At 28.8% G+C, this 14851-nt stretch overlaps 1 protein-coding gene and 1 pseudogene across 2 annotated transcripts; one reads left to right on the plus strand and one right to left on the minus strand.

The window, feature by feature from the left end:
• Positions 1-706: 706 nt before the first annotated feature.
• On the minus strand, positions 707-3932 carry LOC149887248 (uncharacterized; annotated as a pseudogene). The gene is made up of 4 exons (XR_016453748.1): positions 3195-3932; positions 2589-2928; positions 2065-2257; positions 707-1985 (listed from the first exon to the last, which is right to left on the minus strand). The product of XR_016453748.1 is annotated as an uncharacterized LOC149887248 (transcript).
• Positions 3933-7967: 4035 nt separating this feature from the next.
• Positions 7968-14851, plus strand: LOC145189974 (alpha-1,3-mannosyl-glycoprotein 4-beta-N-acetylglucosaminyltransferase B-like). Its single transcript, XM_090090729.1, has 2 exons — positions 7968-9112; positions 13435-14851. Exons 1-2 carry the CDS (start codon positions 8557-8559, stop codon positions 14496-14498), a joined length of 1620 nt encoding a protein of 539 aa, XP_089946855.1. The 5' UTR covers positions 7968-8556; the 3' UTR covers positions 14499-14851.

The raw sequence follows: 14851 nt of genomic DNA on the forward strand, positions 1-14851 counted from the left end.
TGGACAACTTTCTGAAGATGCCCAAGAGTCACGCAATAAGGACATTAAAAACTTCAGATTACATCATTCAAGAAAATGCTCAAGAGAATCGAATGTGAGAGACATTTTTAATAGGCTTTTATTAACATCAGATCCATTTCTCTCGAGCATCAGGAAATTGCCCCAGAGACCGGTAAAATCTCTACATTAAGAAGCTATACAATTGTTAAAACAGCCTGAAGTCACCAGACAAGAGACAAGGAATGATTTCGATTCAGATACAAGTGGTTCAACATCAGATTCCGAATCGAATGATTCGAACATTGATGAATATGACATACGTGATTTTTGTTACTAGGATTAAAGAAACAATTTTTTACATATGTGACTTAATCTTTTAATTTTATTATTTTTAAAAAAAAATAATAAAATTAAAATTGCAAATTTCTGTTTTTTTATTAATAGTATAAATTTAAAAAATAATTTTGCAATGTTTTTGCTCTAACTTAACTCCACAGTGGACCAGAGAGACCGCCAGGTTTTATGTCGTGTCAATTGAATGAAACCTTTTTTGTATAAGAGTATTTGTCTTATAATAATTGAAAAGAGCGTTTTTAAAATCAAAACAAAGTGCTAAGGGTCATAAATGGGGCAAAAGGGTAAAATTGAGGGGCCCAAAGCCCATTTAAGAATTTTGGAGGTCCATTAAAAAAAATAAAACTTTATCTTTTTATTACTAAAGTTGAAGTTTAAAGAAATTATACAAAATTTATAAACAACAATAAACATTTAAAATATTTATAAGACTAATGTAAATATCATATGGTAAATAACTATCAACTAACTCTTCTTCCGTTAAAATCAATCACAGATGAGAGGAGTCTTCCTCCATGGGCCTTGTTTTTTTCTTGTCTTTTAAACCTATTCCATGTTGGCTTGAATTCAGAGTGAATTGATTCTCCACATTGTTCAGCAAATTTAGACAAGCCACAATTGTGGTACTCAACAAAGGGTTGCACATGACACAAGAGAATGTGTACTTTCCAACTAACTGAAAGTTTTTTTCCGAGAATATCTGCAATTTCTTGAGTAGATAAAAACGAGTTTTTAAATTTTATTATGGACTGCTGATATCCAGGCTCAAGTGTTCGACCAAAACAAGAATCTTTTACAGCCTTAAATTCTTTCATACAATAAACTATTGGAACAAGACCAGGAACCTCAGATAATATAACATTTTCTAACTCATCTAAACACTTAAGTATCTGGTTTGAATTATTTCCATCCCAACCTCTGCCTTGATATCCTCTGTAATACACCTCTAGTTTTCAAAAAATTATCAAACTCTGGCCAAAGATTCATTAACAAGCAACCTAGTGTGGTTACTATTCCTATCAGGATATGTAATTCAGAAGGAGGTACTAAATGTTGTATTAGAGTATCTGGATCTTCATCAAGGTAGAGAATTCTTGGATAAATCACATTCATAAAATGATTCATCTTTGATTTCCTGGATTTATTTTCAACATTGTACCTTTGATACCAATAGTCAAGGCTTCCAAGTGTTCCTAGTTTACCATATACTTCACTTGAGTCTCCTTCACACCAAAGACAAGCTTTTTTTCCTGCATGACTTGATATTCCAAAAACTGCATTAGCACACTTCAAATCAAAAGCTGGTGAAAACTTTAGTTTTGCAAAGTGAGTTTCTCCAATATCAGTCTTAAATTGAAGTTTGATTCTTGCACATCTTCAACTATGGCTAAGATTTGGCAACGCTGTACACCACTATTTAAGTATAAATCTGAAGTAGTATTTTCATTTTCATCAAAAACATTTACAATAACCTTCATGAAACCACCTCCTCCGTCCATAGAAATCCGAACAAAAGCAGATTGGGGATTTAGATGACATTGGTTTATCAAATCTAGAACAAAGCTAGAAGTGTCTTGAACAAAAACAAGATCTTTTGTAATTGTGCCATCAACACTGTCAAGGAAGTTAACCTGAACAATAGCAATAATAACTCAGAAAAAGGTTTTTCTCTTTATCTAATTTAAATAACAAAAGATATATAAATGTTACTTTTTCTACTTGATAAAAATGTGATATGGACTCTTCTAGGTCACTCAATTTTCCAAAGATGTTGTTCTCTACTGCAGACTTACTTCCCATTCCTTTCCGAAGAATAGATACCAGCTGGCCTGTTTTATTCAGGGAAAGTTCTAGGATAATCTGAAGTTCCTTAATCAACTGAAGAGATACTTGTTTCATAGACCTAGGTATAAAATGTATGTAAGTATATATATGCACTTGTGTGTTCACATACAAATACTATACATATAGTATACATATGTAGACATTGCAAAGAAATTAATGTTAAACAATTATTCAAGAAGATAAGTATAGACATAAATATATAAAACAAATTAGTATAACTCACTTTCATCATTTCTGAATGAAATAATGAAAGTGATTTGATGAAACTTGAAATAGATCTGTAAAAGATAAGTGATTTATGCTATTTATTTTATATTATATATATATAATATTTTATATATATTTACATACAATATTATACATTTATTTGTATAGAATTGAAAAGGTACCTTCTCTTTGCTTTGTTATCAGGACATCCAACTGTAATTGTTAATGGGTTTCCACCAGACGACAAAGTAAATGATTCCCCACAATTTCATCTGTCTCCATTTTTGCTTTAATTATTCCAGCAGCAACTTGCTCTGCTTGCAAACTTCCTAGACTTAATGCTAATAAGATCAGGTTTACAACTGCAGATGAAGAAGAGCAGTTGTGTAAATGTCCTTGTGCAGCAGTTGTAAAACATTTACTACAAAGTTTAGAAGTCTTAATTGAGGTTGACCTAGCTGGAGTTTCTTCAACTTGAATCATTGTTGATGAAGCTGTTCTTGTCATCATCCTCCATTCAATCTTAAAACAAATTTGGAAATTCTTTATATATATATATATATATATATATATATATATATATATATATATATATATATATATATATATATATATATATATATATATATATATATATATATATATATATATATATATATATATATATATATATATATATATATATATATATATATATATATATATATATATATATATATATATATATATATATATATATATATATTACAAACATCTTTATTCAGTGACTTTACTAATTATTTACATACTTTAGCAATTTTTTCTCCCCATGAACCTCTAGCAGGTTTTCCAGCCCTCAACAGGTATTTCTCTGATATCCAGAACATAACATTTGGATAGCTACTCACGTCTAGAGAATACTCTGGATAAACAAACAGCTTCGTCATATCTTCAACAGTTGAATTAACAATACTTAAAAATTTAGACCTTGCTCCGAACATTTGCCAACAACAGCAGCACACAGCATCTCGTTGAAAAACAATATTTTCCATTTAAATGAATGTTAAAGGCTTTTGTATATAATTTACTTTATGTGAATTAAAATATAGTATATTACATTCTAGATGATATATATATGTGTCTGCAAATCAATGGAAAGTGCTCTTTCTTAAACTTGAAATAACAAAAATTACATTAATATTCTTTAATAATGCTAATATTTGACATCTTTTCAAAAAATCTTTTTATAACTACTCCGCCTGGATTTTATTTTCGTTATTAAAAATGATATATTAAATTTCATTGCTTTAAATTGACTAATGGTCAACAAACCATAAAGATATTTCAAAAGCCCTTTTTTCTCTAAGTACACTACCAATACTCTTATAAAAAAAAAGTTTCAACTGATTGACACGACATAAAACCTGGCGGTCTCTTTGGTCCACAGTGACTCCTGAATCATTAGCAATGACCTCGAAAACCAAACTACATGAGATTTCGTATTTTCAACGTATGAACAGTTTTGGCCGCCATATTGGAGCCGCCATTTTTTAAATCTGACCTCAGATTCGTAATCAGCGACCTCGAAAACCCTTATGTAGGTAATTTGGGAATTTTGGCCACAAAATCAGGATTTCGTCCCACTGTGCGACGCAACCATTCTGACCGCTAAAAAACGCTTGTAAAATTTAACAAATTCCTTTTGAGATTCCAATTAGAAAAATATCCATACTTACAATACGAACTTCACCACTTAAACAAAAAATAAAAATATTAGTATAACTCTTGTATTGACAAGCAGTCCTTAAAAAGATGCACTCTCTAGTTCAGTTTTACCAATATGTCAAGGCTGGTGTCATGTTGGCTGTGCAGGTGTTTATCAAAAACAGATACAATATATCTGAAACTTTTGCCAAAAATAATGTTTTTATGTATTTTATTTTACAATATTTAGTGTGGTTGCTTTTAAAACAGATATAGTATATTTTTTTTACATTATTTAGTATAATTATCTTTAATACCTACCTTCCTCCTCTATTCTAATCTTAGCTAACCCATTGGTAAACATACAATTTAAATAAAAATTGTGCCATATGTGGTGATAACTGTTTTTGGCAATTTCCAGAAGAAAAAATAGTTGAAGTTGCATAGAGTTTATTAAATAAAAAACTTCATTTCATTATATTACGGGCAGTTAGGTGTTATGTTATGTTATATCAGAATATTTCTAATTGCTGATTTTATAAAAACCATTCCTTTTAATCAGTTCTTTAAATCCCTTAAATCTAAAATCATAAAATATTTGCAAAGTTGTAAAGTAATTGAAATCAAGAAAGTGGTACAATATTGGATTACAATGGTACAATTAAGAATCTAGTTTCCTTAATTGTACTCTTAGCGCTATTTTTTTCATTTGATTCTTCGAGACTTAACACTTTTTAAATTTTGAGTTTTTTTAACGTCTTTACAACAAACAATCCCTAAATTATGAAATTTAATTGAAAATCCATGTTTCCACTCAGTAGATTGATTACATTTTTTAGTTTTGTCTTAGGGGGTACAATATTGGCAACCTTACCCTACTGTTACGTATTAAATCAATCAGATTCGCCGTAGTAAGTCCCTTGATTTCCTAATTTTGACAACCAAATTTTGATTTTAGTAAAGATTACATTAATCAGGGGTTGTTACAACTTTGAAATTATTCGACTGTCGACTAAATCGATTAATGTATTTTTCAAAGTCGACCAAAATCGACTAATACATTTTTAAAATCGACTAAGTCGACTAAAAGTCGATTTAGTCGCAATATTTGAATAAAAACTTTATTATAATCATATACTTTAATTTTGCTTGACAATTTGTTTTTTAGATGCTATGAAATAAATAGAATTTTAAGAAAGTAAGCAAAAAAACTAGATGGTATGTAATACTGTTATGATAACACATGCTGTTGTTATATCAAGAGCATTTTCTTTGTTCAATTTTAATTCTCTTAAATGAATTAAAATCGAATAAACAAACAAAAACGGAAATTAAAATTACAAAGTAAAGAAAATAAAATATAGATGTGCATTTTACATCATTTTTCACAAAAATTAAAGCAAAAATTAACAAAATAATTTAATTAATAAAAAAAACAGTGGCGTAGATAGATGGGGACAGATGGGGCGGCTAAACTTTTTTTGGTGTGGCAAATTTATAAAACTTTTTCGCACCCTTAACTGAGTACCATAAACATTACATAACACTTGGTTTTAAAAAGTATCAACTGGTTACTATAATAAGAAAAAGGAAATATTATTGAAGTGGTGCTACATACAGTGAGCTAAGAGTTAATTTTATGTAACACAGCAAACTAGGTTCAATGGTCAGATATTTTGGTTGAATTAAAAAAATCCGCTTTGAATGATGTTCTTACGCATGACTCAATTTTTATAAATAATTTATCTTTACAAGATAAACTACTAATAAAGATATCTCTTTACTAATTGGTCAGCATCATAACAATATTAAAGGTTGATAAAATGAAATCAAGTAAAAAAATAGAAACAAGGATGTCAAGATGATTACCCGATTAAATCGACTTTTAATCGATTAGCAAGAAACCCATAGTGGATTAAATCGACTATTCGATATTTCTACGTTGACTAATTTCGACTTTCGACTTTTAGTCGATTTAGTCGAAGTCGATAACACCACTAAATTAAACCAATTGTAGACCGTTTAACCCTTTCATGCGCTGGGCTGTTCTATAACAACAAATTAAACTAAACTTCCCCAATTCAAATGGTGCATTCTAACCGATTGAAAACAATATCTTTTTTTATAAATGAGAGTTGAAAAAGGCTGTAGAAAAAATCTACTTTAACATTTCATAGTACCGCTGTCATTTTGTAGATGATTTTTATGGGTTATGTTAGTTACGGAAAAATAATTGGTGCACGAAAGGGTTAAAATCTCAATTAAGGACAGCAATTTAATGACTTTCGTCATTAAAACCTCATTTTTATGTCAATATAACAACATGTTAACTTCAAAACTTTAAAATCAAAAAGTAAGTTAGTAAAACATGACCTGATAGAGAACCATGGCTAAAAAAGAATGAAAAATCCAATTGGCTGGCTTTTTCTCAAATTATACAATGGTAACGTGGTGCCTTGTAACGATTTTGGTAAAAAAACTGGTTTTAACGTATACTGCAGCAGTTGCTCGAAAAAACGCTTGTAAATTTGAAAAAGGAGCTTTGTCAAATAAACTGTGGCTACTTTACAATAATCGAAATCCCCATTTATCACTATATGAGAGTATATACCCAGCTAACACAAAACGTTCAAGAAACGTCCGTAGAACGTTAAAAAAGGTCGGGCACGTTCTAAGAACGTTCTAAGAACGTTTCCAACGTTCTTCGAACGTATTTGAACGTTTTATGTTAGCTGGGAAGTGTAATAATACATAGGTTCCATCAGGCACCAATAAGGAACAAGTGTATAAATCCAGTTAGCATTGCACAGTTTGTTTTCTTACAAGATGAATTAGCTATGCGGTATTTAACATTTTTCCTTCCTTGTTGTACACCTTCAAAGTTGTATTAGAGGAATGACCCTTTTCTCCCCTGCATGCCAATCTAACCCTGTAGAACAACTCCAGTCGACTAAAAAGGGGGCCATCGGCAGTAGCAGATAATAACCTGGGTGATAACTGTTTTAAAACATTTTTTGATGTTAAATATTTTTATTGATTTTAAACATTTTTGATTTTTTACATTTTATTAAGAATTTTGTAGTTAGGCTCTATAAATATTTTTATAAACTCTTTCTAATTACATATAACGCTTTTAAACGTTTCCTTATACGATCGTACATATGCTGTTAGCGCAATTTTAACTTATTAATGCCATGCTAATTATGTCATGAATTATATATACATAAAACTTAAAGGTAAATTAAAGTATTACCTATTAAAATGTTATCTAAATTTAATCTTAAAATAGGTTTAAGTGGTCCAAATATGGTTAATTTGATGTTTGTCTATTCTAACGGCATAATTCAATTAAAAACTCGCTAAATTAGTAAACGCGACTCTCACATAATTTATTCGTAGTGTTTAACATAAATTATAATTTATCACCATATAATTGCTAGTTTAGCGACAAGAAAACATATTGGTCTAATTTGGTTAAGTTAAACTTTGCTTTAAGCGCAGTTTTAACAATTTTTTAAAAAAAATTTATTAATAGTACCTTTATATTAATCAAGAACTCAATTCTGATGATGAAATATTTAAAGCACTGATATTAATGCATGAATTCAAAAAAGCGTCATGTCTACGCTTAACTAATTCTTTTTATAAATAAAATCTAAATTTATTGTGAGAATTTAGAACATTTGAAGCTCAATAAAATTAATTAAGCACATTTATAACAAGGTGCTTTTTGAATTCACGGAGTTTTGATTTTAGTGCTGGGCGCTGCAGCATCGCCCGTATTTGGGACGTTACCGTCCGGTCGAAAAACGGCAAACGTTTCTGAAAAGCATTTTTTAAATCAAACTCGGGTATTTTTTAACCACTCTCCTCCTTGCTAAATTCTTGCGATCAACTGACAGTTGGAAATTAGGTAATGAACATGTTACGTGGTAAGAGTAAAGTATAACTACAAAAAATATTGTAAAAGATATCTGAACCTACAGATTAAGAATTTAACCCAATAATGCGAGCTTCATAGATAATGACTATTTGATCCTTAAAATTATAATGTTCAGTTAAAGTTGTATACCTACACCTAGACCTACGAGCTGCTATTATTTGCTTTTACGCACATACCGTAGTTATAAAAATCTTAAGAGTTATGTAACCATTACTAAGTGTTTTTCACAAAGATTTAAGTTTTCTAAAAAACATAATATACTTAATAAATATTTACCTAGATTTCTTTTTTACCTAGGTTTCTTTTGCTATTATCAACATTACTTTTTTATTGATATAGCCTGATTTTACATACTTGTTATTATTTATTTTAGAGAAATTGTATACCTACTCGTTATAATATACATGTAGCAAGCAAATAGTTGTAATTCCAATTTTTTTTGTTTAGCAAAGTGAAGTTATGTCTTTATTTCTTAGTTTCAAGTTTCTTTTTGGCTCTTAACCAAAATTCAAAAGAAATCAAATATGTTTACATATAACAACCTGAGAAAAAATCGATTTGGAATTAGTGTTTTTTCTGTTTTACTCATACTATGCATCATCTTTATCAAGCAAAAACAAAGTGAAAATGAGAGTCTGCTGCATCGATATGAGGTGGCTAGAAATACAGTTCCTCCACTCATATATGAAAATATTAAAAGTCTAAAAGACAACCTTATGAAGCTAGAGTTTGAAAATAGCATACGTATACAAGAGCTGCTAGATCTAAGGCGTAAGTTAAAAGAAAAATTTCAGGAAAATTCTACTGAAGTTAATTCACTATCATTGCCTAACATTTACAGTAGACTTCCTCACCTGCTTGGGCATAATGATGCTCTCTCTCCTTTTATTCACTTAACAAAAAATAGGAGAGGTGTAAGCTTAGTATTTGGTGTACCCACTGTTTATAGAGAACATTCTTACCTTATTCAAATGTTAACTTCAATGATTTCTGGTTTGAATGAAAAAGAGAAAGAAGATGTTCTAATTGTTGTTTATATTGGTGAACAAAATGAGAAATATATCAACGAAGTTGTAGATGGTAAATTTTTTTTTATTTTCGTTTTATATCCACTTTAAATCAACATTTTTCAATGTTTTAAAGTATTTAAAAAAGAAGCATAAATTTAGGTCAGTAAAAGGACTTTAAAGGGTAAAATACAAAAAGGTAAAAAGATTTTTAGTACTTCTTTTAGGTTAAATGAGACACATTTTGATTTCGATTACATTTACTTTAGATTAAACACTCAACCTTCTTTTTCTGATAAAAGTTAATACTTAATAGCACTTACTAATAGCTTTAACTAATAGCCCTTACTAATAGCTCTAACTAATAGCCCTTACTAATAGCTCTAACTAATAGCCCTTACTAATAGCTCTAACTAATAGCCCTTACTAATAGCTCTAACTAATAGCCCTTACTAATAGCTCTAACTAATAGAATCTAATAACAAAGTTTAAAAGCAAATAGTTATCTACATTGTTTTTTATACAAATTTCATACAATACTTTTCCCCAAGAGTTTTATCTTTGCTATAAAAAGGCATCAGATATGAATATCATTTTAAATTTTGAAAGAATTTTATCATTGCTATAAAAAAGCATCAGATGTAGATATTGTTTTAAATTTTGAAAAAATTCCGTTGATCTTGGAAAGGTTAAAGATGTCATGTAATATTTCTTTAAAGTGTTTGAAATGTATTTAAACATTTTTTTTGGCCTTTTTGCTCTGTTTGCATATGAAAAAGTGTTTTTGATATTTAATATGCTTAAGTCAAGTTTTATTCGTTATACTTAAAAGATTAATTTTACCAATATTAAATATTTTTCAAATCTACTGTTTTATTTTGGTAATTATCAAAGTTATTATTATAAAATTAACTACTACTATTTTAAATATTCTGTAGTATAGTTATTTTTATAATTAGTATAATACTATCAATTTAATGACAATATTACTCTAATAATTTGTTTTTATATAAATTATCATTACTTTAAGCTTTAAAGGTATTTGTACCCAAATATTACATTAGCAGCTGTGAAACAAGACTTTAAAAATCCCCTATATCTAAGAAAGCACCACTTGGTATTGATTAGCCCTACACTTTATCCTACGCTAGTTCTTTAAATCAGTATTACACAGTGGCCCTCAACAAATTCTGTGCAGAGCCTTATTTAGAGGTCACAAATCTTTTGAAGTTAAATCCTTGCTGCTTGTCTAAGATTTTTAAAAATACTTTCAAATGAGTCATTTTTGCCAGTATTTTTAATTATTTAGTGGTATTATTAGTTTGTTTGCATTTGTACTATTGGTTTTAAATTAAAAGAATTTGGTAAAATTTGATCAAGTAATACTATATTCAATTATGTTATTAAAATCATTAACTTTTTGTGAAGTTAATGATTTTAATAACATAATTGAATATAGTATTACTTGATCAGATTACTTGAAAGTGGTTGTAAATGGAAAGTAATTGAAAAGTTGTAACTATAATAGTAAATAAATTTTAATTATGCATTAAAAACAAACTTTAAGTAAACATAAACAGACTCTTTTATACTTGTATATATATATATATATATATATATATATATATATATATATATATATATATATATATATATATATATATATATGCTTTTATACTTGTATATATTAAAAGATATATGCTAAATATATGATAAATAAAACTGAAAATCATGAAGATTCTAGGTTAAATGTTTATGCCCCATGTGGGAAAAAAAATCCATCTAAACTTAAACCTCAACATTTTGCAATCACAGAAAAGTAATTGAAAAAAAAGCACATATAAACTCAAATTTTGACATTAAGCAGCAGATATCCTCTTAGTATTTGTAGTACTTGCAAAACATTAAATGATCATAATAAAGAAACTAAAAATAAAAAATTACTAAAAAATCTCAAACTATGAAAGCATATTATTGATGAAAGAAACTAGAGCCATCAAGCACTTGTTAATGGAAGGAGTTATAAAAGAAGCTTGACGTTACTGAAGACGATGGTTTACTTGCTGCTGTAGAAAATAAGGCTTCTTCAAAATCTTATTCTGTTAAATGTTGTAAATTTACAATCATGTTTTAATACATAAATATGTTTCTGTAGCAATTTTATATGTGCAATACTTGATTATTATCTTTTAAAATTCTCTTTGGAATAAATGATTATTAAATTCAAACTGAAACCTGGTTCTGGGAAATCAAGCTGGAACCAAAGTTGGTTCTAGCTTGTGTGCAGTAATAGTTTGTTCGAATTGCAAATCAGAGATTAAAAAAGGACTCTTACTAATTAAAGTAAAGAAAATCAGAGAAAAAATACGAAAAATATCGAAAATAAAATTTTACCAGAAAATAAAAAGATCAGTTAATTCATGAACTACGGAAAACCAAAGTAGAGAATCACAAAGGTTAAAGCAAAAAAAAATATCTGCTTGGAACTTTTTATTCAAAAAGAACAAATCTCAAGTTGTTTTATTGCTGAACAAGTTTTTAAAATATTTCAGTGAAAGTTTAAATAACTTTTAGGTAAACACTAAAATATCTTCAAACGCCATAAGAAATTTACTAATTTTGTTTGGTCAAATTTAGGCAGAAAAATCTAATTTATTGAATAGTTTGTACTACATTACAGGGGATTATTTAGGTAATGGCTAATGGGAGTCAGAGTTTTTTAAAAATTGGTACAATTTTACCAGAGGGTTGAACATATGGTTATCTGAGGAAGTGTTATGACAGGTACACCTAAATGATATCTTATTTGAAAGTATTTTTTTTGTTATCTATTCATTGTTACCGTAATATTAAATGTGTTTTATATTTTTTGAAAATAATTTTCAGCTGCTTGGAGGAATAAAAAATAAGATGATCTAAAATCAATGAGCACACTGAATCTTCCACTTATTAACAAACCAGTTGGTATGTTGGTTATAGCTAAGTGTGATCTATATAAAATTTCTAAAGTATTGGTCTTGACATCAAGTTAAATTAATCACTGATGTGTCATATAAAGAGCATTTGATGAAAGCTGTTGTTGAATGGAGTTCCAGATACTTATAATAATTTTGCTTTCTATTCATTCTTGCTTTATTTGTTTAATTTTTTAATGATTAGTTCAGTTTTAGGTGTTTTGTATTTGAAATTTAGTATTTTTTAATGTGATATTTTAATTGCATTATTTCTAATACACTAATTTAAAGCATCAGCCCCAGTGCATTCCGTGTAAATTATTCCAAAATGTAGGGCACTATTGCTCAATCTAAGTTTGCAATAACCTAGCAGCGAGCTAAAGTAATTAATAATTGATAATAACTTTAAAAATTGTCATGTTTTTCCTTTTTACCCTGTACAAAATAAAAATATTTTTTTTGAATTTATGGCTAAAATAAAAATTAATTACAAACCAAAGCTGCTAGGATTTTAATTTCAATGGATTTGTAAACTTTACATAAAATTCTCAAAGGATCTGCAAACAGTTTTCGTTGTCATCTTTAACAATCTTGATTTTGTTGAGGGCCACTGTAATTTAAATGTATGATAAAGAAAATGGCGATCAGAATTCCAACAAATTAAGAGACAAAAGTTACCACTGACACTTTTTTGTTATTTCAATATTAAAACTTCTTAATTCTATATGATGTTATTGGTATGGTAATCAAAAAATTGCTTCATTTTCAAAGTAAATTGTCTTTATTCATATTATCAAATATTTGATAAAGTTCAAACAATTAGCACCTGCTAAAGTGTTATTGCTAAATGTTCGAACTTATAACAAATGTTGGAACATTCGAAGTTTTAGATACAAACATTTGAAAATTAAGTTGTTGGAAAAAGCATTTTTTATTGATCTTAACAAAAACGAATTTTGAAATTATGTTATGCACAAATGCTAATTTCAACTTCTACTCAGCGGAAGTTCTTAAATAAATAAAAAAATTGTAGAAATGAAAAAAATGTTTTTTCTTTTTCAAATCTTAAAAAGGTTTTCTTTAAGAGTGATACCAATTTTTTACCTTTTAAATAACCATTTAAATTTAAAAAAAAAAACTCTGCACTTAGTAAAACTGTTTAGGGCTCATTGAGTGAAGGGCTCATTGAGATCTATGAGTGAAGGAAATATTGATAAATATATTAATATCTATTGATAAAAAGTTAGGAATATTTTAAACTCATACAATTTCAGAATCACTGTAAAAACAAAAATCTTCAATACGATTGCTATCAAAATCAAGAAATTTTCCCGCGATGTCTCTTAAAACAGTAACAAGATGAAGTTTTACTATTAAAATGTGTTTGACACGGTCTGGTAACTTTTGAGAATAAATGTTAATTTCTTTTCGGTTTCTTTAGGTATTAAAGAGAAGTTTAAAGATTCTTTAGAAAGTGGTCTTCTGGAGGTGGTAGTTCCATCACCTAATTACTATCCTCCTTTGGATAATCTTCCTTCTACATTTAATGACCCTCCTGAACGTGTTAAGTGGAGAGCGAAGCAAAATCTGGATTACGCTTTTTTAATGATGTATGCTCAGTCTCGTGCAGTGTTTTATGTACAGTTGGAAGATGATATTATTGCAACACCTGGTTATGCAACAACCATAAAAGCATTTGCCATGCAACAAGCGTCAAACAACTGGCTTATGCTGGAGTTTTCTTCGCTGGGATTTATAGGAAAAACATTTCATTCCTACCATTTAAGCATTCTCGTTGACTTTTTTCTTATTTTTTACAAAGACAAACCGAATGATTGGCTTTTAGACCACGTCTTTTGGGTGAAGGCGTGCAATCCAGAAACGGATGACAAGCAGTGTCAAAAAGACAAAGCACAGTTGCGAGTTCGCTTTAAGCCATCATTGTTTCAGCATGTCGGGAAATTATCTTCTTTGAAGGGAAAGAAGCAGAATTTAGTTGACAAAGAATTTAAAACCGCCATGCTGTTTCAAGCACATTTAAATCCTAAAGCCGCAATAAAGACTAATTTGGAAGAGTATCAAACGTACACCGCAGTCCGCGGCTATTTAGGTCATTCTTACTTATGGGCACTTACTCCAAAAAAGGGTCAAGTATTGCGTATTATGTTTGATGAGCCTCAAAATGTTATCCATTATACTTTTAGGACAGGAAATCCAGAGCACCCTAGCGATATACTGGAAAATGCAACTGTTGAAGCATTGACATTAGAAAAAAAAAAGTATCGAGAGAAAAATATTTTATCTAATTCCGAGGATATAAGTACCCCATTTCTAAACAATGACTATAATGTCTTAGGAAATTTTGATAAAAATGGTTTAGCTTCTGGAGTTGTGAACCCCGGTCTTGGATTAATTTCAGAAATAAGAATTAGGGTGCTGGAAACAATGGTCGAGAACTGGGTAGCCTTTAGTGAAATTTTTATCGAAGTTGCCAAAAGCACCTAATATGAAATAGTTTAGCTTGAGATCTAGTTTGACTTCTTGACTTCGGATTTTTTGTTGCATTTCTTTGTCCTGATGTCAATCTTATGACAGCTCAATTTTAATATCTTAGTCAAGTATTAGAGTTTTGTAGTTTTGTACGTTATAATCTTTTGCTAAATTAAAAGTTCTTCTTGTGGCTGAAAACTCAGCGAGAGAACTAACAAAAAAAAAAAAAAATGTGAATATAAATTTATTTATTTGCTAAAGTTTAATTGATATTAATTTTATATATTCAATAAAGTTCTTATATCTCTAACTTTTTATTCAACGATGAAATGGAAGCTTTTATTTTCCTGAGAGATCGAAATGAGCCA

This window comes from Hydra viridissima, unplaced genomic scaffold, assembly GCF_058129835.1.
Source record: "Hydra viridissima isolate aposymbiotic clone 2 unplaced genomic scaffold, HvirCarnegie_v1 scaffold_6, whole genome shotgun sequence".
NCBI lineage: Eukaryota > Metazoa > Cnidaria > Hydrozoa > Anthoathecata > Hydridae > Hydra > Hydra viridissima.